At 35.9% G+C, this 23,922-nt stretch overlaps 1 protein-coding gene across 3 annotated transcripts in view; it reads right to left on the bottom strand.

Annotated features, from left to right (window-relative positions):
- Positions 1-1,485: 1,485 nt before the first annotated feature.
- Positions 1,486-23,922, bottom strand: part of LOC127838088 (ecotropic viral integration site 5 ortholog-like) — a 103,205-nt gene continuing 80,768 nt past the window's right edge. For all 3 annotated transcript variants that reach the window (XM_052365661.1, XM_052365662.1, XM_052365663.1), the window contains 10 exons: positions 22,281-22,341; positions 20,283-20,336; positions 19,381-19,551; positions 16,846-17,001; positions 15,170-15,316; positions 14,214-14,387; positions 10,685-10,831; positions 10,239-10,334; positions 8,133-8,219; positions 1,486-6,547 (listed from right to left, as the gene is read on the bottom strand). In XM_052365661.1, the coding sequence (XP_052221621.1) occupies positions 5,876-6,547; positions 8,133-8,219; positions 10,239-10,334; positions 10,685-10,831; positions 14,214-14,387; positions 15,170-15,316; positions 16,846-17,001; positions 19,381-19,551; positions 20,283-20,336; positions 22,281-22,341 (1,765 nt within the window). In that variant the 3' untranslated portion in view covers positions 1,486-5,875. The remainder of the gene's footprint in view (positions 6,548-8,132; positions 8,220-10,238; positions 10,335-10,684; positions 10,832-14,213; positions 14,388-15,169; positions 15,317-16,845; positions 17,002-19,380; positions 19,552-20,282; positions 20,337-22,280; positions 22,342-23,922) is intronic.

Here is a 23,922-nt window from a genome sequence, read left to right as displayed (position 1 = left end):
TATCGTAGAAAGTTGAAGCGTATAATCAATATTGCAACCTTAGACGAGTGATGGCAAAGGACACTAAGGATTATGAACAAGACGCCATGGACCTATGGCGCTGATCTTAGAAACTAAGGAACTAAACTTTTCTGTTAAGTTGAATATTTTAAGTTCTTTTATAAACATACATATTTTATTTCTTTGCACATTTTCATTTTCATTTTGAAATAGGCTGAGATATCAACAGAACAAATGTTTCGATCAAGTTTTAAGAAGCATTTACAAAAATAAGACTTAAAGAGTATTATGAAGCTTTTTTTTTTAATTTGATCCAGTGTCCTTTTTTCACCTCACATGGCCATGTTTCAAAATCGGCCAAGATGTCATTTAGACAAATGCTCTGATTAAGTTTCACAAAGATGGGATATTAAATGTGGCGAATAGAGCATATACAATCTTTCACAATAGCAAGATAAGGAAAACTTCTCAGCTCTCTGTCATGTATTTTAAAAGTCCGGAAACATTTTCAAAATCCAACGAGCTAGTATTAGAACAAATGTTATGACCAATTTTGATGAACAATGGACTAAAATATGATTTCCAGAGAGTTCACAAGATTTCACTAAAGTCATATAAAGAAAACTACCCAGCCCCCTGATGGTCGTATTTTTCAACGAACCACAACCACAATTCGGCCGAATTATAATAACACATTTTCTGACCAAGTTTTAAAAAAAGGACTAAAATGAAACTAGAAGAGTGTTCACAATGTTTCACTGTAGCATTATCAGGAAGACTTTCCCACCCCTTGTGGCCTAATTTTTTTGACATTGCATAACCATTTTCGAAATTAGGTATCATTAAAAATAATCTAACCAAGTTTGATTAAGATTTAACTATGAGTTAAGACGTTTTTCTTTATTTCATTTGACCTCGAGTCATTGATTAAGAATTCATGCCACCCAGATTCCAACTCAGCTAAGATGAAGTGGACGGACCAACCGACCGACATATGCAAAACAATATACCCCCTCTTCTTCGAAGGGGGGCATAATAAATGAGTTAAGACGTTTTTTTTTATTTCATTTGACCTTGTGTCATTGATTAAGACTTCATGCGACCCAGATTCAAACTCAGCTAAGATATCATTGGGACTATATATTCTTACCATGTTTCATAAATCTAGAGGAGTTGAAAAAGGGGATCTCAAAAGCTCACAATGAGCTCAAGACAGATATTAAGCCAAACACAAGCTTTTTGTTGAAATCTTGTAAATATCAAATGTTTAGACTATGTTTAACAGTATTACTTACACCAGTTTTACACAATCACTTGCTGAAAGTTTGAGGAATTTCAGAACATAATAAGTGATGTAGTCTGTACTAATACTATGCTACCAGCATAATAAAATATACATGCGATATTTTCTTGTTTGTGAAATAAAATTATTGATGATTGTAAAACAGCATATCATAACATAAACAGCAACAACAAACACATGGGGTATGGTGCATTTTTATTTCTATAATCAGTAAACACATATTATAACATAAATATATATTTTTTATAAGAAAATTATACAACTTTGAGAGAAAATAAGCATTTTCTGTTGGTTCAGTTTGGCACTGAAGGATTCGGTTTACAAACAACAGAGTATTAATAAACAAGAAACAAGAGAACCATGATGGTACTTAACCCTTTCCCACTCAGAGGCACAGTGAAAATGTCTATGTGAAAACAGCATAAAATCAGAACAGCCTGCGAGTAACTCACAGTCTGTTCAGGTTTTATGCCGTTTGCTGCTCATCAGTATCTAAGGGCTGGAAATGAAACAATTAAAACTGAAATATAGTAAGAAAGGTCTTGAATTAAATTCAACTTTCTAAGGGACTACAAATGCGTCAAAATGCGTTTCTTAGTGGGAAAGGGTTAAGTGCTGTCTGAGTTCAAGGATACCAATTGTTGCAGACTTGAAATTGTGATCTTGTTTTTGACCCCACTTGATCCAGGTTCATAATTTCAAGATAAAAGTTCTGACAAATTTTCATCAAGACAGAGTCATAAATGTTTTTTTCAAGAGTGTTTCAAGTTGTTTTTTTAAAGATTTGAACCATTGACCTTGTTTCTGAATGCACATGACCCAGATTCAAACTTGACCTAGACATTGTCCAAATAAAGATGCTGAACAATTTTCATACAAATTGGATGAAAATGTGATCCCTAGAGTGGTAAAGAGCTTAAAGTTTACGCCCAGCAAGACATCTCACCTTAACCACTTGAGCCGAAATTCTTAAAATTCATTAATATTTGAAGGTCATTTTAAGATTATCAATGGATAAATTGTAAATGTTTGCAATGCCTTGCAAATTTGTGCATTACAGACTTAATCATAAATAATATGGTCATGAATTGGAAAACCATTACGATAGTTGTTTATTGTATCTTGTTGTGTTGAAATATCTCAAGCTTTAAAAAAACAAACTTTAAACCCCAGGATGTTGATAACTAGTATTGATAACTAGATAATGATTTTTCAAATTATTTCTTTGCAAAATAATATGCATCCAAAGTATTTTAGGTCACACAGATTTTTTTCAATGGTTTATTAAGCCCATTTGATTGCAAATGTTGAAAATATTCATAGCCTTTACAAACATAATTTAACAATTGAAATATTCACTACCAACATAATAAAAACACAATCATGCAAACATTCTTGACTTGCAAGTATTATTTTCAACAGATAATCCATTCATACATATATGCGTATTGTTTGACACTGACATACCAGATTGCATTTATTTGTAAAATAAGATGTATTGCACTATACCATTATATTACTTTTGCCAAGACCAATGGATCATAGTGTAATCTGCTTTTCATAAACAATAGCACAATTTTGACACACAATACTGTAATTTGGATCATCACGTGTTCGTTGTACAGGTCTTCTAATCAAATTAAGAATAATTTTATGACGAAATTCTAGAGAACAAACAAAAATATGCTTAACACAAATTACAATTTGTTTTTAATTTTGGTTATTGAAAAACACTTTCAGTCTCATTACAGATTTGATAAACATGTTCAACAAATGTTTTAACTTCTAAGAAGCACGGTACATAAAAGGATTAAAAATACTATTGGTTTCAATAATCAGTTTTAAATCCTCAGGCTGGCACATACATACAAATTGGCAATATAATATTTATTTATTTAAGACACATAACAACAGTTTGGAAGACAACCTAAGGCGCCCTTATCGTAGAATCAAGACTGAGTGATAACAACTACATACTAGTACCTTTGCTTAACCAGTTTCTGAGCATTTCAAAGCCAAACACTTTGCATATAGCATCACTCTGGGAAAACGGGGCTTAATGCATGTGAGTGAAGTGTTGGCCTGGATTAGCCTGTGCAGTCAGCACAGGCTAATCAGGGATGACTCTCTCTGCCCAGAATGGATTTTGGTTTGGAACAGACTTCTTTTGAATTTTTTTTACGTAAAAGCTGAAATTGCCATCCCTGATAAGCCTGCGCTGACTGAACAGGCGAATCTTTTTGACCCTTTAAGCACATGCATTATGCATTAATCACTTTTTTTTCCCGAGAGCACAACTTACTTTACACTTTCATAAAAACATTCAAGGTAAAATTGCTGTATTGTAGTCAAAGGGAAAATCTTGTGTACAATATTTAAAATAACACAAAAGAATTAAATCTAGAGCTGTGTTTCTAAAAAAAGGATCTTTAACACTACTATTGTTGACATTACCGTATAAAATAGTATTTCAATACCAAGTGTTTTACAAAAAGAACACTTTTGAACTAAATCTTGAACAAAGTATGGACCTAAGTTATTGACCAATCAAGATGCTTGAAGCATTTTTGGATTGATTACCAAGGGTTATTTATTTATGAGCAAGAGAAAAACTAGGTTTTTAAAATGTTCATCATCGTGGTACCAGGTTTTCAACTTAATCACTCGGCCATATAACAGTAAGAATGAAAAAGGTATGCACCAAAACATTGCACAACCAGTCAGAATGCCATTACTTGAGAAGAAGCACATACTGGCTTTAAACAATATCAATATTATTATCACATGTTAATATTAAGTGTCATTTAAGAGATGAACTTTGTTGTCTTGAAACAGACATAATTTGTATATATTGCATTCCAACATGACAACAAATCCTTACAAAATAGTACTGATCACAAAATATACAATATACATTGGACTACAATTTATATTGTGTATTACTTTAATTTTCATTGACAATTTGCGAACAACTTTAAGAGAATTTGAGGAAACAAAACTAAGCTGTAACAAGAGCTGTGTTTGGTGAAACACAATCCCCCCTACTGCCCAGCTTTGAAGCCATATATTTGACCTTTGACCTTGAAGGATGACCTTGACCTTTCACCACTCAAAATGTGCAGCTCCATGAGATACACATGCATGCCAAATATCAAGTTGCTATCTTCAATATTGAAAAAGTTATGACCAAGGTTAAAGCTTTGAGACAGACAGACAGACACGTACTTACAATGACAGACAGACAGACAGACAGGCCAAAAACAATATAACCCTTGATCATTCGATCCGGGGGCATAAAAACAGCTGGAAATTAATAGGGGCCGTTCTCTGGGAAAACAAGGCTTAATGCTTGTGTGTAAAGTGTCTTCCCAGATTAGCCTGTGCAGTCTTCACAGGCTAATCAGGGACAACACTTTCCGCCTTGACTGGATTTTAATTAATAAGAGCATTCTTTCAAACACATGTTTAGAAGGAATTTGAAACAAAAAAGTCGATAAAAGCAGAAGGTATTATTACTGATTAGCCTGCGCACACTTCCCAGGCTTATCCAGGACTTCCTTTAATGCATCTGAATAAAGCCGCATTTCCTAGAGCACAGCTTATTTACAAACAAAATACATTTATAATCACATATCCACTGCAGTTTGCATAACTTAAGTGACTGGAATCTGATTTAACATGGAAAACATATCACATTCATTGACAATGCAAACATATTCAATGCTTGTAAGTAAAAGGTGGTTAAAAATGTAAATTTTATGATAATGGTAAATGAGAAATAAAAAAAAAGGGCACAATTTTGGTTAACAGTTTCGAGTTGTTATTCATTTATTTCTACTGTCGCAAATATGAACTTTAAATTAAATGGTAAAATGTGCACAAGAACGCTAAGGTTGTTTTAAAACAATTTGATTGTAAAACACCAATAACAACAAATACCATAAAAAACACATTAGTAAAACCTTTTTAGCAGACTACCACATGAAATCTGATTAAAAATAGAAAAGCAAGGTAATTCAGCAGATGTAGCTTTAAACTAGAAATCCTAGGTCCAAACAACAGATAAGCTAATGGACTCTACAGAAAGAACTGTTTTCAAATTAATAATGGGCAGTAAGCCAGTTACTACATGTATATTGAATTTGAGGATGATGAGACTAATTTAGTGTGATATTATACCAGCACAATTTTTCTTAGAATTTGAGATAAAACTGTTGAAAAAGTGAAAAACATTTCATTGACAGATTTACTTACTTAACCACACTTTCAGATTACCATAATACATCACACCATCTTCATTAGGGGTAAAATGAGAGTACAATAATACTTTAAGTGTTACAAAATCTTGTTTTAGATTGTTTAAAAACCTGCTAAACCTATTATTTGTTCATAGTTCATGCTTTTATGGAAAACTTCAAATGTCATATTCAGTTATATAAAATATTTTATTTTTTTAATTCTTGTTGAACAAGACATTGCTCGAAAATAAACAATACGAACCTATTTAGTATACAAATAAATAAACAACACAACAACAAAAATAACATAATATCTTCAATTGTACAATTTCTACTAAGAAACTGCTGTCTTTTTGCTCATCTGTCCCGTGCCATCAATTGTGTCTATTTTTGCACCATTTTTATGAACATTGTCATTGGCATCAATTAACGAGGTATAATCCCTATTGCTTTGTAATGCTGAGTCATTGTTGGACTGGTTTACCGCAATTGCACTACTCTCTCTTGACTCACTACCCACACCCTCAGGACCAGTCTGTGAAAGCCCATGACTTCCTGTAGACTGGTTTATTGCACTAACAACATCAGTCTGAGTACTGTCCCTTGAGTTCTCATTATCACAGCCACCAGAAGTTATGTTTGTTGCATCGTTTGTTGCATTGTTTACACTGAGCGAAGACTTTGCACTCTTGAATGAGTATTGCTTTACTAATTTACTCCCAGGACTGGAGTTATCAGAACCACTGGACTGTATACTAACTGAATCACAGTCAGAGTTTTCTCGGTTCAGAATTGCTATCAGACTATTAGTACTACGCTTTCCCTCGATGATTTCTGACAGTGTTCGGTTCAGACTCTCTGGGTCTTCCAAATCTTCATCGTCTTCATCATCGTTGTCATTGAAGTCATAAATGTTGCTTGCAAGTTTACTGGAAACGCTCGAGTTGTGAGAGGAAGCAGAGGTATTCGGAGTTTTGGGACTAGCAGACATTTTTAGCTGCATGACCTGAAATATAAGATGTGATTATGATATTTTGATACACATGAAAGCTGCTTTAAGCTAAAATAGACCAGGCTTGAAAAGGCTGCATTGTTCTTCAATTTACATTGAACTTTAATTACAGGTATTAGATTAATTTTTTTTATTATTATTTGTAACGTAACGTAACAATTACAATGAGTTAGCTATACTGTGTCTGCTAATATTATGGTTATTAATTTCATTTAAAGTTGACAATAGTAAATTCACAATAAGTTTTTTGCATGTTTGCTTTTTCTTTTATGTATGGTATGTAAATAAGTCAAACAAGGCTATTGTCAAGCAATATGGTCCCCTACCGGGCGCGGCTCCATCATTGTCAGAAATTCCACCATTTTTCAGATTTTTTATATATTTTGGTTTCCATAGCAACCACAATTTTTGACGTAGGAACAAAATGAAATGACATGCATGATGTCCATATTGCCATCTATCCATGTTGCAAGTTTCATTGAAAAATATTAAGAACTTTCAAAGATATCGCAGGATCCAGAAAACCACCATTTTCAGCAGTATTTCTAGTCTATTTGTTGCCATAGCAACCAGAATTTTTGACGTAGGAACAAAATGAAATGACGTGCATAATGTCCATATTTCCATCTATCCATGTTTCATAAACAAATATTAAGAACTTTCAAAGTTATCGCAGGATCCAGAAAAGTGTGACAGACAGACTCACAGACAGACAGACAGACAGACAGACAGACAGACAGACAGACAGACAGACACACACACAGACAGACAGACACACAGACAGACACAGAGACAGACACACAAAGCGCAAACCATAAGTCCCCTCCGGTGAAACCGGTACGGGACAATAAATAAGGTGAACCTATGGATGTATGGCTTAAGTAAAAAAGACAGTGTTAAATTGTCCATTGGTTAAAACATTTCATAAGCTGAAGAGAATGCAGGAAGTAAGTACAATCTCAGTTTATTACCATTTCAATACATGTAATTTGATCTCAAAATATTAGAAATCCTATCAAATCTGGTTGTGATCAGATAAATATAGGAAACATTTCAAGTGATTTGGAAAAGATTTGAAATAGGTCAGATTAGTTTTTCAAATTCTAGTTAGTTACAGAAAAATCTATTCTAAACCCTACCGGCTCCACCATTGTCAGAATTATTATTATTTTTCATATTTCTTGCCATAGCAACTAGAAGTTTTGACGTAGGAAGAAAATAAAATGACGTGCATAATGTCCATATTGCCATCTATCCAAGTTTCAAGTTTCATGAAAAAATATGAAAAACTTAAAAAGTTATCGCAGGATCCAGAAATGTGTGCAGGATCCACCATTTTCAGCAGTATTTCTGGTCTATTTGTTGCCATAGCAACCAGAATTCTTGACATAGATACAAAATGAAATGATTTGCATAATGACCATATTACCATCTATCCATGTTTTAAGTTTCATGAAAAAATATTAAGAACTTTTAAAGTTATCACAGAATCCAGAAAAGTGTGACAGAGGCACAGAGCGCAAACCATAAGTCCCCTCCGTTGCAACCGGTAGGGGACAACAACTGTAACAATACATACCTCCTCCTGAAGATCAAAGATGGTGTTCTCCAGCTCCTGCTTGCCTCCCTTGGATTCAAGCTGGTCAGCAGCCAGAACCTCCTCCCGCTGAAAACACAAACACAAAGTGATGTGCTTTGGGAAAATGGGACTTAATGCATGTGCATAAAGTGTCGTACCATATTAGCCTGTGCAGACTGCACAAGGAATTCTGATAATTGGCAGAGTTTAATTTGTATATAAATTTACTCCGGAGCTTGAACACTTCATCATGTGGTGATATTTTAGAGCTTGAACACTATAGTAATGGGGCGCTATACAGTAATACAGTAATGGGATGCTATTAAGAGCTTGAACACTATAGTAATGGGGCGCTATACAGTAATACAGTAATGGGATGCTATTAAGAGCTTGAACACTATAGTAATGGGGCGCTATACAGTAATACAGTAATGGGATGCTATTAAGAGCTTGAACACTATAGTAATGGGGTGCTACTTTAGAGCTTGAACAATACAGTAATGGGATGATATTTAAGAGCTTGAACACTATAGTAATGGGGCGCTATACAGTAATACAGTAATGGGATGCTATTAAGAGCTTGAACATTATAGTAATGGGGCGCTATACAGTAATACAGTAATGGGATGCTATTAAGAGCTTGAACACTATAGTAATGGGGTGCTACTTTAGAGCTTGAACAATACAGTAATGGGATGATATTTAAGAGCTTGAACACTATAGTAATGGGGCGCTATACAGTAGTACAGTAATGGGATGCTATTAAGAGCTTGAACACTATAGTAATGGGGCGCTATACAGTAATACAGTAATAGGATGCTATTAAGAGCTTGAACACTATAGTAATGGGGCGCTATACAGTAATACAGTAATGGGATGCTATAAAGAGCTTGAACACTATAGTAATGGGGCGCTATACAGTAATACAGTAATGGGATGCTATTAAGAGCTTGAACACTATAGTAATGGGGTGCTACTTTAGAGCTTGAACAATACAGTAATGGGATGATATTTAAAAGCTTGAACACTAGTCCTTAGCTATAGTAATGGAATGCTATAATGGGGTGCTATTTTAAAGCTTGAACATTACAATAATCAGGAGCAATTTTAGAGCTTGAACATTACAGCAATGGGGTGCTATTTAAGAGCTTGAACACTAGCATAATTGTGAGCAATTTAAGAGCTTGAACACTACTTCCTAGCTATGGTAAACGGGTGCTATTTTAGAGCTTGAACACTACAGTAATGGGGTGCTATTTTCGAGCTTGAACAGTAGGATAATCTTGTGCTATTTAAGGCCTTGAAAACCACTCCCTAGCTATGGTAATGGGGTGTTTTTTCACAGCTTGAACACCACGGTTATGGGGCGCAATTTATGATCCTGAACACTACAGTGATTGGGTACTATTTTAGACCCCAAGAAGCAGGTTAAATATAGAATACTAGTCTGAACCACGAGCCTTGGCGAGTGGTTCAGATTTTCACTCCGAGCGAAATAAACTTCGCTTTATTCGGCACCGACCTAGTATTTGATTTATCCCATCAATTGTCTTAGTCGTAAATTATTTCTTTAAAAATAGAATACGATAACAGAACTACACGGAAAATCCCAATGTTATTTTAAGCAAACATTGTTTTATTATTTTATTCGTGCCGAGCCATATATATTAGAAAAAGATCAGTAACTAACCTGTTTTTTTCTGTTTATCATACCTCTACCTGCCCGATTTTAAAGAAATAATGAAAATAAAAACACTAAACAACTGCAGCTTTAGTGGGAAAGAATATGACTTTTGTCGTTTGACGTGTTAATAATGACGTCATGAGAACGCGCACTTAATATTTGTAAATAATGTTTTTTTGCTTTTTGTGTTGCATTTTGTCTTTAAAATATATTACATCTTGCAGCTGGTATCAAATTGTTTGTTTTGTTGAATCTGATTCGATTTGACTAAAAATGATTACTTTATAGTTGATTCCGAGTAATATGACCATCCGCCACTGCTTGTGACAGCTATATTTCAGCATTGCCGAAATAAAGGAAAATATATTCCACAGTGGTTTATTTCAACAATGCACATCTGATGATGTGATAAAGCACACTACCTGTATCTCCATCTGGGCAATCCTCTGCTTGAGTTCACCAATGGTCTGGTCACTTTCTGCATCCCGAATACGCGCCATCATCAGCTCTTCTTTGTGCTAAAGTGGAAAAGCAAACAATGAATGTGTTTATATGCAAACAAGAGGAAAATTAACAGCTCAAATGACTTTTTTTTCTATACTGTGTACATATTTAATGCACAATTATGCAACAAAATCATGTACTTCTGGGCCAATGTAAAACAGTACTTTTAAGCCTTTGTGCCTAAACTGGATATCATATAGAAAATACTTTCTTGAAATGAAAAATTCCATAAATGTGGAAAGTGTTGTCCTGATTAGCCTGTGCAGACTTCACAGGCTGATCTGTAATGACAGTTTATGAACATGCATTCAGCTCAGTTTGTCAAGAACAAGGCTCAATTAATTAACAAAATGAGGAGCCTCACCTTTGACTCCAGGTCGTCCATTTTCCTCAGCAGATTCTTGGTCTGTTTGTCAGCCTCCTCCACCTGCTTCTGATGGGCAGCCAGCTGAGACTTCAAACCCTTGTTCTCCTCATCCATACGGCGGATCTGATTGGTGCAAATCTGGTTCTGCAATAGCCAATCAAATCTATTTCATGTTATTTAAATGTGCTTGGTGCAAATCTGGTTCTGAAACAGCCAATCAAAACTATTTAATGTTTTTCAGATTTGCTCCGTGAAAGTCTGGTTTTGAAATTTCAAATCTGGTTCAAAAACCACCAATAAAAGCTGGTCAATATATTTTCAGATGTGTCTGTTGGATATTTGGTTCTGAAATCAACAATTAAAATTGTTTTACATAAATCATGTGATGTGTTCATTATTTGGATCTAAAATGACCGATCTTGATTGTGAAATGATTCTTCATGGTTAAAAACTTGTTTCTAAAATGACCAATCAATACTCTTCAATTTGTGTTAATTTTTTTCAGATTTTTTTTTTGGTTCAAATCTGGATTTGAAATTACCAATCAAAACTATTTTATATGTTAAAGATGTGGTAAGCAAATCTGTTTCTGACCTGACCTTTCTTGATAATGTATGTTTCTGAACATGCTAATTTGGTTCATAAACAATGATATTTATATTAAATCTCATGATAAAGTGGATCTGATAAGAGAAAATATGGTTTGAACAAATATTTTTTAAAACATATTATACTGAATTGAAGAAAGTAACATTTCGCAATGCATTTACCAGATTAAATAATGCATAAAACTGAACATGCAAAAGTAGTTGTGAATGCCGTATTAAAACATTTCAATTTTGGTTCATCAGATAATTCCTGAAATTTCCTCTTCATTTAGCATTTGATGGTAGTTGAACTGTTAATGGATATATTTAAAAAATGCAAATCAAAACTTTACAATGAATAGAATATTCGGGAAAATATGTTTTTTGTTACTGTGACCTTGACCTTTGACCTTGTGACCTGAAAATCAATAGGGGTCATCTGCAAGTCATGATCAATGTACCTATAAAGTTTCATGATCCTAGGCATAAGCGTTCTTGAGTTATCATCCGGAAACCATTTTACTATTTCGGGTCACCGTGACCTTGACCTTTGACCTAGTGACCTGAAAATCAATAGGGGTCATCTGCCAGCCATTATCAATTTACCTTCGAAGTTTCATGATCCTAGGCATAAGCGTTCTTGAGTTATCATCCGGAAACCATTTTACTATTTCGGGTCACTGTGACCTTGACCTTTGACCTAGTGACCTAATAATCAATAGGGGTCATCTGCGAGTCATGATCAATCTACCTATCAAGTTTCATGATCCTAGGCATAAGCATTCTTGAGTTATCATCCGGAAACCATTTTACTATTTCGGGTCACCGTGACCTTGACCTTTGACCTAGTGACCTCAAAATCAATAGGGGTCATCTGCGAGTCATGATCAATGTACCTATGAAGTTTCATGATCCTAGGCCCAAGCGTTCTTGAGTTATCATCCGGAAACCACCTGGTGGACGGACCGACAGACCGACAGACAGACCGACATGTGCAAAGCAATATACCCCCTCTTCTTTGAAGGGGGGCATAAAAAGCATAATGAACTGGATATGTATACATGTATTTGATGGATTTTCAGTGCTTGTACAAAGTTAAAATAAATTGCAATATAGAGAGCAAGAGGTTGATTAACTATGGCAAGATCCATAAATAAGGTGCAAAAAGGCAATAGTGTACAGGGAATGGATGTATATCTCAACTGAAAGGCAATATTTTAAAACTATGAAAAATTAATTACCTTCACAAAGCAGAGCCTTTTATCAAAGTTTTTTCCAATTGGCATCAGAAATTTCACAATAAGTAACCGCATAACTTCTTAAACCAGAGCATTGATAAAACAAAAATTTATGGGGACTCGAACCAATTGCATAATCCTCGCGAAATCATTCATAATTCATTTAGAAATAACCATCTTGAACTGGAGCATTTATAACTTCAGAAGTTGTGTTGGTTCCTTATTTCTATGCAATATACAAATATACACTCTGTAACTAATGGAGGTTATTCACAGATTCGTTTGTAGTGCTGTCTGACAGGAGGAAAGACTTTTTACTCAGTGCTAGCTGCAAACGAACAATGGGTATGAGTAAATATAGATTGATAACCTCTGAATTTTTATTCAATTTAAAACCTAAAATTTTGGTGTACACATCTTAAGATATGATTGTGTACTGCTTCAATTAATTATCTTACATACGTGTCTACACATTTAACATTCGATTGTGTACTGCATATTTTTTGTGTGAACAATGTTTATTTATCGGTGAAAATATATTTACATTTAAGTCCAAAAATATTAATCTTCTGATAGTCTTTGATATTTAAATTGTTATTTGCAACTAAGGGTAAGGAAATGTGATATGGAAACCTTGATTACTCGAGGTATTAGATAACTCGAGCGTTATTGTCATCCAGATGTGATCTTGCGTGAAAAAAGAATTACAGAATTATGAATGCAAGATATTGCATAAAGATTTGACCATCTTCTGCAAACATTTTAACTTAGGATATGATTGACATTTTGCATAAGCATACACCAATGACAGCACATTTCATACAGTGTTTATGGCTAGGTAAGGATTGATGAGTTATTGAGCCTCTTTTTGGGAAAACTGGGTTTAATGCATGTGCGTAAAGTGTCGTTCCAGATAAGCCAGTGCAGCCCACATAGGCTAATCAGGGACCACACTTTCCACCTACACTGGATTCTCATTTAGAAGAGACCTCATTTAAACAAAACATTCCTTTAACCCTTTGCATGCTGGGAAATTTGTCGTCTGCTAAAATGTCGTCTGCAGAATTTCTAAAATTAGCATTTTCTTCTATTTTTTTCAAAGAATACTATCAGAATAGCAAACAGTTTGGATCCTGATGAGACGCCACGTTCTGTGGCGTCTCATCTGGATCCAAACTGTTTGCAAAGGCCTTTAAAATTCGGTTCCCGCACTGAAAGGGTTAAACAAAAAATTCAATATAAGTGAAAAGTGTTGTCCCTGACTCGCCTGTGCGGACTGCACAGATTTATCTGGTACGATACTTTATGCAAATGCATTAAGCCCAGTTTTCCCAAAACACTGCTTTTGTATTGCCTTCTTTAAGACATGACCAAGCTTGGTCTTCACAGATGAGATACTCACAAGGTTTCTGGTCTGTGAACATCAACATGCTTCACATTATTAATTGACAGATAAATTAGCATGCAAAAAATCTGTGTATAATGGTACAGCCTTAGTTTAATCTGTATCGCAAATTTTTCACTTTACAAACCTTAATTCTCTGTTCATGATTGGTATCTATTTTATGTTAACATTTATATTTGCTGCATAGGCATCTCTATTTATCTCTTATTGCATTACAATTTTGATTTACTTTGTAAATGTTAAATGTACTTGATTGCAGTGTTGACATAAAATGTGTTGAAAAAAAAAAGAAGTACCGATGTTTCTAGCTCCATGATTTTCTGTTTTGCGTCTTTATGGTGGGACAGGGCACTGGCCTCTCTGATCTTGGTCGTCATCAGCTCTTCCTGGGCTCTCTTGAGCTCAGATTTGAGCTCACTCTTGCTGTTTTTGCTATCGGCAGAGCCTGAATCCAAGCTTGACAAGTGGCGCTGAAAGTGCGGGTATTTGGTGTATGAATGGTGTTAGACTTCTCTAGGGGTAATGGCCATTTTCTTTTGTCAAAAAAACATACCACATGCCCGCAAAAATGGGTAAAATCCCAAGTAAGAACTCAGTTTTATTGGCCTCGGTAGAGCTGAATAGTGTTTTTTTTCAGAAAACGGAAGACAACTGGATAATTTACAATAAAATATTTTTTACACCCTTGCACAGAGTACCAAATAAAAGGCACATAATGAACTCATTAAAGTAAACTGACTTTATTTAACATGTGTGTGTTTTGGTGAATGTTGACTGCTTTTGATTACAACAACAACAACCACTATAGCAGACTTCTCTTTTTATTTCATTAATTCTGGTCACAAACTGTAACATAACAGTTATTTTTTTAATCATGAAACCAAAGGATCAAGAGGTGCCTAGTCGCGTTAACTCTTTCAGTGCTGGAACCAAATTTTGAAGGCCTTTGCAAATAGTTTGGATCCAGATGATACGCCAAAGTCTCATCAGGATCCAAACTGTTTGCTATTCTGATAGTATTCTTGGGAAAAAAAATCGAAGAAAATGCTAATTTTAGAAATTCAGCAGACGACATTTTAGCAGACAACAAATTTCCCAGCATGCAAAGGGTTAAGTATCGTCCCAGATTATTCTGCAATGAGCATAGGCTAATCAGGGACAACACTTTGCGGACTGAAAAGGCATTTTTCCCACATGCATTTAGCCAAGTTTTCCAAGAATACAGCTCCAAATAACAGTTTGGCTCATCTACCTGCCAGCTGGTGTCCAGGTCCCCTATTTTCTGTCTCATCTCCTTCAGGGACAGGTTTGCCTCCGCCTCCCTCAGTTTGACGGCTATCAACTCCTCCTGCAGGCACTGCACATCATTGCTAGGCGCCTGCTGAAGGCGCTGATTCATCTGAAAATGCACCCATGAAATATTAGCATCGTTACGGTAAAATGCTGCTCAGGGTAACAGTAAAATATAAGTTCAAACCTATTTTTGAAGACGATTACAGTAAAATATTGAGAGGTTTACAGAGAAATATTATTCAAAACCTATTTAGCTAAGCTCAATGACATCAATAGCTAAATTCTTATTGAAACACTCTTAAGTCGATTTCCTGGATAGAGCTCATATTTGGTGTGTTTTGGGATTCTTAAGAATGCTCCCACAGTGAAAATTGAACCTGTCACCTCCTGGTTGCTAGGCGTAGATGTTATTAACTATGCAAGTACAATATAAAGATAGTAATGGTAAGTATAAAATAGTTTTGTATTTAAAAGAGGGCTTTTTTGTTTCTTTAATACGATTTTATGCCATATTCAGCAGTATTTCAATCATATACTGACTGAAAGTGAACCTACTCACACATTTCCAGGCCAAGCTGGTATGTCAGTACTTAGTTCACACACTAATGTCAGTAAATGACAACTGACTTACTTGTGTCAGAGAAAGGTGGAAGAATGACCATAGAAATACTTTCATGACCAATACCCGTACAATCATCACACAAGTTATGTGGCTGCTGGAAACAGAACCTGCCATCCTTGGTCATGAGACTTCAACTATTGCATTTGCTTACATATGAACCTTGTTCTGGGATGACTTGTTTGAACCCTTTGCATGCTGGGAAATTTGTCGTTTGCTGCTAAAATGTTGTCTGCTGAATTTCTAAAATAAGCATTTTCTTTGAATTTTTTTCAAAGAATACTATCAGAATAGCAAACAGTTTGGATCCTGATGAGACGCCACGTTCTGTGGCGTCTCATCTGGATCCAAACTGTTTGCAAAGGCCTTCAAAATTCGGTTCCCGCACTGAAGGGGTTAATGCATGTACGTAAAGTGTCATCCCAGACTAGCCTGCGCAGCCGGCAGAGGCTTAACAGGGACAACACTTGCCCATTTATGGGAAATTTCACTATTAAAGTCTCTTCTGAACAAAAATACACTGAAAGCTGAAAGTGTCATTCCTGATTAGCCTATGCAGACTGCACAGGCTACTCTGGGACAACACTTTACACACATGTATTTAGCCCAGTTTTTCCACAGCCTGGCTCATATAAATCATATCTACACGAAGCATTCGGTGTTCAGGTACCTGCTCGAGCTATTGTATCTTGTTACAGAGATTCTTCATGACGGTCATGTTAAACCAGACAGTTGTGTCATAGAATTGCACAATTATTTAGATGATTAATTTTACTGAGAAAGATTTTTATTATGTCTATTTCTGGCTTATTTCAACTTATGAAGTGGAAATTATAAAAATCACCATTTTTTTACCATATTATACCCCCCACTTATAAGCAGGTAGACTAATGACTGGGTTTATACATTACTTGCTCAAGCTCCTGTATCTTGTTGCGGAGGTTCTTAAGTACGGTCATGTTCTTATACAGCATGCTTTGAGCCCATTCCCACTTAACGTTCAGAGTAACAAGTACCTGCTCCAGCTCCTGTATCTTGTTGCGGAGGTTCTTGAGGACAGTCATGTTCTCGGCCTCCCTCAGTCGCACAGTGATCAGCTCCTCCTGTAGAGACTGGATCACCACCTGGGCCTCTCCATCATCCAGGGACGAGGCTGAGTGGATACTGTCCGTCTGCCGATAATCACGCAGAAGAGACCGTGTATAAGAGCTACCTCTGAATAACAGGGCTTCATGCTTAGTGCGTAAAGTGTGGTCTCAGATTAGCCTGTGGGGTCCACAAAAGAACTAGGCAAAAATCCAGTATAGGCGGAAAGTGTCGTCCCTTAACAGCCTGTAAAGATTGCATAGGCTAATCTGGGAAGGCACTTCACGCAAATGCACAGGCAGAATAAAATACTATCTGTCTGTGGAAAAAGAAAGTTATGTATAGGAGCAACTCGCTGAGAAAATGAGGCTTAATGTACTTATAAGGGACAATACTTTCAACATGTATTGCATTACGTGTTGAAAAGTCTCTTGTGCTAAATCCAGTTTTGACAGAAAATGTTGTGCCTTATTAGCCCATGTGAATTGCACAGGCTAATCTGGTAGGACACTTTAAGCAAAAGCAGCCTGAGAGTGGATACTGTCAGTCTGTGGAAACCATGCAGCTGAGACCGTATATGATGAGAGTGGATACTGTCAGTCTGTGGAAACCATGCAGCAGAGACCGTATATGATGAGAGTGGATACTGTCAGTCTGTGGAAACCATGCAGCTGAGACCGTATATGATGAGAGTGGATACTGTCAGTCTGTGGAAACCATGCAGCTGAGACCGTATATGATGAGAGTGGATACTGTCAGTCTGTGGAAACCATGCAGCTGAGACCGTATATGATGAGAGTGGATACTGTCAGTCTGTGGAAACCATGCAGCAGAGACCGTATATGATGAGAGTGGATACTGTCAGTCTGTGGAAACCATGCAGCTGAGACCGTATATGATGAGAGTGGATACTGTCAGTCTGCGGAAACCATGCAGCTGAGACCGTATATGATGAGAGTGGATACTGTCAGTCTGTGGAAACCATGCAGCAGAGACCATATATGATGAGAGTGGATACTGTCAGTCTGTGGAAACCATGCAGCAGAGACCATATATGATGAGAGTGGATACTGTCAGTCTGTGGAAACCATGCAGCAGAGACCATATATGATGAGAGTGGATACTGTCAGTCTGTGGAAACCATGCAGCTGAGACCGTATATGATGAGAGTGGATACTGTCAGTCTGTGGAAACCATGCAGCAGAGACCATATATGATGAGAGTGGATACTGTCAGTCTGTGGAAACCATGCAGCAGAGACCATATATGATGAGAGTGGATACTGTCAGTCTGTGGAAACCATGCAGCAGAGACCATATATGATGAGAGTGGATACTGTCCGTCTGCAGAAACCATGCAGCTGAGACCGTATATGATGAGAGTGGATACTGTCAGTCTGCAGAAACCATGCAGCAGAGACCGTATATGATGAGAGTGGATACTGTCCGTCTGCGGAAACCATGCAGCTGAGACCGTATATGATGGAGTGGATACTGTCAGTCTGCGGTAACCATGGAAACCATGCAGCAGAGACCGTATATGATGGAGTGGATACTGTCAGTCTGCGGTAACCATGGAAACCATGCAGCAGAGACTGTATATGATGGAGTGGATACTGTCAGTCTGCGGAAACCATGGAAACCATGCAGCAGAGACCGTATATGATGATGTGAGATGTGTTCTGGGAAAACTGGTCTTAATGCAAATGCATAAAGAGCCGTTCAAGATTAGCCTGTGAAGTAAACACAGGCTATTCAGAGATGAAACTTTCAACTTTTTTTGTGTTTTTGAATTGAAAGTCTCTTATTGATGAAAACCCAAGTTAGGTGGAAAGTGTTGTCCCTAATAAGCCTGTGCTGTTTGCCAAGGCCTTTTTTATAGACGCTAGTCATAAATGGGTTAACCACACAAAGATGTGACTCCACTTTTTTGTTCTGGTTTGAAAGTATGCTTTCTTTTTAAACCCTTTCCCACTTAGAAGCAAAATGACATTGGCTATGTGCAAACAGCATAAAACCAGAACAGCCTGCGAGTAACTCGCAAGTCAGGTTTTATGCTGTTTGCTGCTCATCCGTAAGTAAGGGTTGGAAATGAAGCCTTTAAAACTTGAATCTAGTAAGAAAGGTCTTAAATTAAATTGAATTTTCTAAGGAACAACAAATGCGTAAAAATATGTATTGAAGTGGTTAAAGGATTAAGAAAAATATTCATCAAGGATCTCTAACAATACAGTCAGAGTAAGCTTCAAGGCCTGTTTTCCACTAACCAGATCCTTTATGGCTTCTTCATGCATTAATTACCTGATTTACCTGCATGACATTGTCCATGTAAACAGTTCTCACTTGCATTTTTACTAAATTTCCACTTACGATTTTCACTATCCTATTTGAAGTAAAGAACAATATAATCGGAAGATCTCTTACAATATAGTCAGTTAAAGTTTCAATGCCTGATTTACCACCTACCCGTTCTTTGATGTCGCCAAGTAGTGACTCGGCCTCTTTCAGCTGTTTCTGTGTGTTCGCGTACTTCTGTTTGGTCAGTGAGAGCTCATTTTTTAGGGCGTACGTTTCCTCTGCCTCCTGGGCACGTGTCAGTTGATATTGGATCAGCCGGTCGGCCAGCGTCGCGGACTCCTGGGTGGTCAAGACGTTGGTAGATGTATTTTATTTTCTTATTTTTGAGAATAAAAAAATTGTGAAAAATCCTGATTCGAAGTACAAGTGTCAATGGTAAATCTGGATCAGCCTGTGTCTTGGACAATACTTGTACATTTTTTTCTGGGTTACAGTGTGTTTATTTCACCATTTTAGATAGTCATTTCGGAAATATTATACTTAAAAGATTGGGAAGGGGGCTAAATTGCTGCCTTAAATTTGACCAAAAATACATGATGGATTCCAGATACATTAAATACAGTCTGCAAAGGCTCATCAGGAAGCACATTAACCGCATGCATAAATCCCTGTTTTCTGATTGTCATTTATTACTGGCTCACACTCAGTTATTACTGGCTCACACTCAGTTATTACTGGCTCACCCGATTGGTCAGCTACACAGACTCTTCAATAGGGAAATATTAAAGCTCAATACGTATATTGACTCTTCAATAGGGAAATAAAGCTCAATACGTATATTGATTTACTTAATATTCAGTATAATTAAAACATAAGAGTTGCCATTTTGTTTATTATGATGTTAAAATTTAAAATAAAGTTTGACTTAATTTATTTAAAATAGTAAAGTCTACAATATTTCATTAGATTGTATGCATGGTTGGAACAATGTCTATAATTTATATGACTCAATCAAGGTTGCTCTTAAACGAGATTCGTGAAGCAAAACTGTATGAGCTTTAAGAAATTACCTTTTCCAAGTTGTCGATTCTTTGTCTTAAAAGTCTGTTTTCAGTTCGTAATCTCTGAAAATAAAAAGTATAACATACTTCATTATTTCCATCTGTCACAAACTGCTGTAAATCTTATTCATTTGCATGAAACTTAATTCATTTCCATAAACAGGAAATGGTGTATAAAAATCTTAAATCTATAATATACGGAATCACACCATTATGAAGCAATTTACTAGATTTTATTAAGTTTGCATTACATGCGAAATCACATGGGAAATCAGGATTGTTATATTTCAGCATGTTGCAGTGTACTGTATACATTTCATTTACCTGTATGCACTTGTCCATGTAAACGGTTCTTACATGTATTTTTACTGACCATCCTTTAAAAAGTTAAACTATCCTCTATTAACACCCAAGGCATGTGTCCAACAATTTAAGAACATTCATCAGTAATAACAGTTTTATCTGTGCAGTGAACTACAAGTGACTCACAGTCTCTCTAATATCATCATTGATTTCCACAGATCACCTAACATGACGGGGTAAAAACTTGGAGATAACCAATACTATTCAAGGTGCAGTCTCTGATATCATCATTGATTTCATCACAATGCAAACTTTAAAGAAATGTTGTTGGGAACAAACAGCAAATCAAGCATTTCAGGGACTTCACTTCCAGTTGGGGATTTTAGGCAAGAAAGACAATTTGCGTAGGGTTATGCTCCTGCTTCATGGCTTCCAGCTGACATAATCAGGTCACCCTTGCTAATTTTGTGGTCGCCTTAAATTTCAGGTTCAGTTATCTTTTAAGGTAATAAATGAATATCATTTTAGAGAGATGATATTTTCCCCAAATAATTTTATTACTAGTAACGCAAATGGTTGGGGCATTTTGAAATTAAGTCTTAAATTAAACTGTGTCGCCCAAATTAATCCCTGACCGTACCCTGACTGAAAACAAGGGCATAATTGCAGTCTTTACCTCCTTACTTCAGCAATAAACAAAGGCATTGTTTACTGGTCTAATGTTGCATAGCAAAATCAATTAAAAACCAATTAAGAACTATGTTCCCATGTTAATGGAAACATGAGCATGTGAAGGAAACATCACTGCTGGACGAGAAACTTAAAATGTGACCTAACAGAGCTTAATGAGCAGTTCCCATTAAAATGTTAATACAACACTGTAGCTTGACACTACATAAATTGAAATATCTTGTTAAACACTTCAAAGAAGTTTACATTTGAAATTCTGCATGTAACATCAAAACAATATTCCCTTAAATACCACTGTTTTATGCGAATTTTTACAAAGCCGCTTCAATTTTTTAATTGCAACATAAAACAGTGGTATGTGTTCGCAGTGCTAATAATTGAAAACTCAAGCTAATTTATTGAATTAAAATACATCTCTTTCTGTTCAATATATATCAAGGGTCTAGTGTGAAACAGCTGTATCTCTTATAGAATAAGGGCTGTTTGTAGAACATGCATGCCCGGCCCATATGGGCTGTCAGTTGTAGTGGCAGCCATTGTGTGAATACGTTTTTTGTCACTGTGACCTTGACCTTTGACCTAGTGACCTGAAAATCAATATACATATGAAGTTTCATGATCCTAGGCGTAAGCATTCTTGAGTTTCTCATCCGGAAACCATTTTACTGTTTCGAGTCACTGTGACCTTGACCTTTGACCTAGTGACCTGAAAATCAATAGGGGTCATCTGCCAGTCATTATCAATGTACATATGAAGTTTAATGATCCTAGGCCTAAGCGTTCTTGAGTTATCATCCAGAAACCATCTGGTGGACAGACCGACGGACGGACGGACGGACCGACAGACCGACATGTGCAAAACAATATACCCCCTCTTCTTCGAAGGAAGGCATAAATATGTAGAAGATACAGCAGTTTTTGTATTATAAAAAACACAGACACATAATTATTCAAAAATACATTTACATCTTAAGGACCTAAAATAGCTCAAGTGAATAGAAGTCACAGTCTTACCCTCAGCTCAATTTGATCTTCACTTTCCTTGCTCTTCAACGCTGTATACTCTTTTTCTAATCTGAAAATACAACAAAAGAATGCAAAACAACTGCAACAGCTTCTGGCAAATGATTTTACAGCGGGAAAAAATATAGACCTAAAAGAGGCAGTATTTTTTAACTACATGCAGTATGCAGTGTTTTAAAGGCCAATTTACCTGTTTGAAAAGCATAGATCTCCACAATTAAGTCAAATTAAATGTTAGCTTATTATGGTGCCACCCTTTGCAATAAAGTTTTGACTTATGAGACATCTTAATTGACGAACAATGGACCTCCAAATTTCAATCTCATATCTTGGACACTCAGCAGAGACCCCTCTATTAAACTAGCTGAATGGTTAATTCAACTTGCTGCCAGTCTTTCAAAATGAGCATGTAGAATTCAACCCTTCCACCTTTTGCTCCTATATATAGGCCAAAGCCCACCACATTAGACCACAATGCTGGCAGCAGTGTTTTTGACACCATTTTGGGAGCCGCATTTTGACTAAAATTCTGAAATTTGTGTTGTTGTTATTTTGGTAACTAATGCTACAAAATTGAGAAAAAAAAGTGTTTTAAATATTATATTTTTTAAGATTCAACTTATAAAGTTGCACGGGAGATGAACTAATTGTTGAGATCTATTTTTTGGAAACCTTCATATGGGAATGTTAAGGTTCCATTTGGGCAAAAAAAATATACTGTTTTTCCATTCGGAATGGGGCTGTATACTGGCCTAAAATTTGAATTAAAAACAACAACACTGGCAAGCCTACATTTTCCATATATTCCTGTCATAATTTAGATTTTATTTAAAAAAGATTGTTTAAATGTAAAAAAAACTATGCTGCTTTTATTTTCAATTGCAATGTATTAAGTATTCCCCTCACCAACAGACACCAAGAAACAATCATAACTCAAAATTCTACCATAACTCAAGCAAATACATGTATTGAAGTACCAGCTAAATTGTCATATCATCTGCATCAAAAAACCTATTTAAATTTAAGCACAGATTATGTGATAACTTGAGGATATCTTTCGGTCAATGATCAAACGTGTCAGTGATTTTTACCAACAATTATCAAGATATCAAAGTTTTAATAAACTTCTTTTTTCCCATTAGTGTTACAGAGCTATTTAATTCTCAAATACATTTAATCAACTGTAGTATGCATTATCAAACAATTTAATATGATAAAAGGGCCAACCATTAGCAAAATCAACACTGATAGACAGTATCATTTCAATTCGGTTTAACATATCTTCATGGTAAATTGATCATTGATGGTATAAACCTTTTGGCGATTGTTACTCATGGTACTATTCAAAGTTCATCCACCCATGAAATTGGTATCAATCAAAGTTAACTACCAACTTGACTGATTTTCAATGAAGCTGGACCTTTTAAATGTGAAATGAGGTCAGAAGTCAACATTGAAGGAGACCAGATGAATCTGATACTGTTGAAAATTAAGTAAATTTGGACAGGAAACTGATGCTGGGTTATCTTGTGTGATTCTTGATTGTTGGCCATTATTATGCTAATTGCATGGTTGAGTGATTTTAAATCAAGAAGCTAAGCTTATTGATTCCCTAAATCTAAGCGTTTAAAAC

Source organism: Dreissena polymorpha, chromosome 7 (genome assembly GCF_020536995.1).
Source record: "Dreissena polymorpha isolate Duluth1 chromosome 7, UMN_Dpol_1.0, whole genome shotgun sequence".
Taxonomy (NCBI): domain Eukaryota; kingdom Metazoa; phylum Mollusca; class Bivalvia; order Myida; family Dreissenidae; genus Dreissena; species Dreissena polymorpha.
The sequence above is the reverse complement of the archived record's forward strand: the minus strand, read 5'-3'. Positions and strand labels throughout refer to the sequence as shown.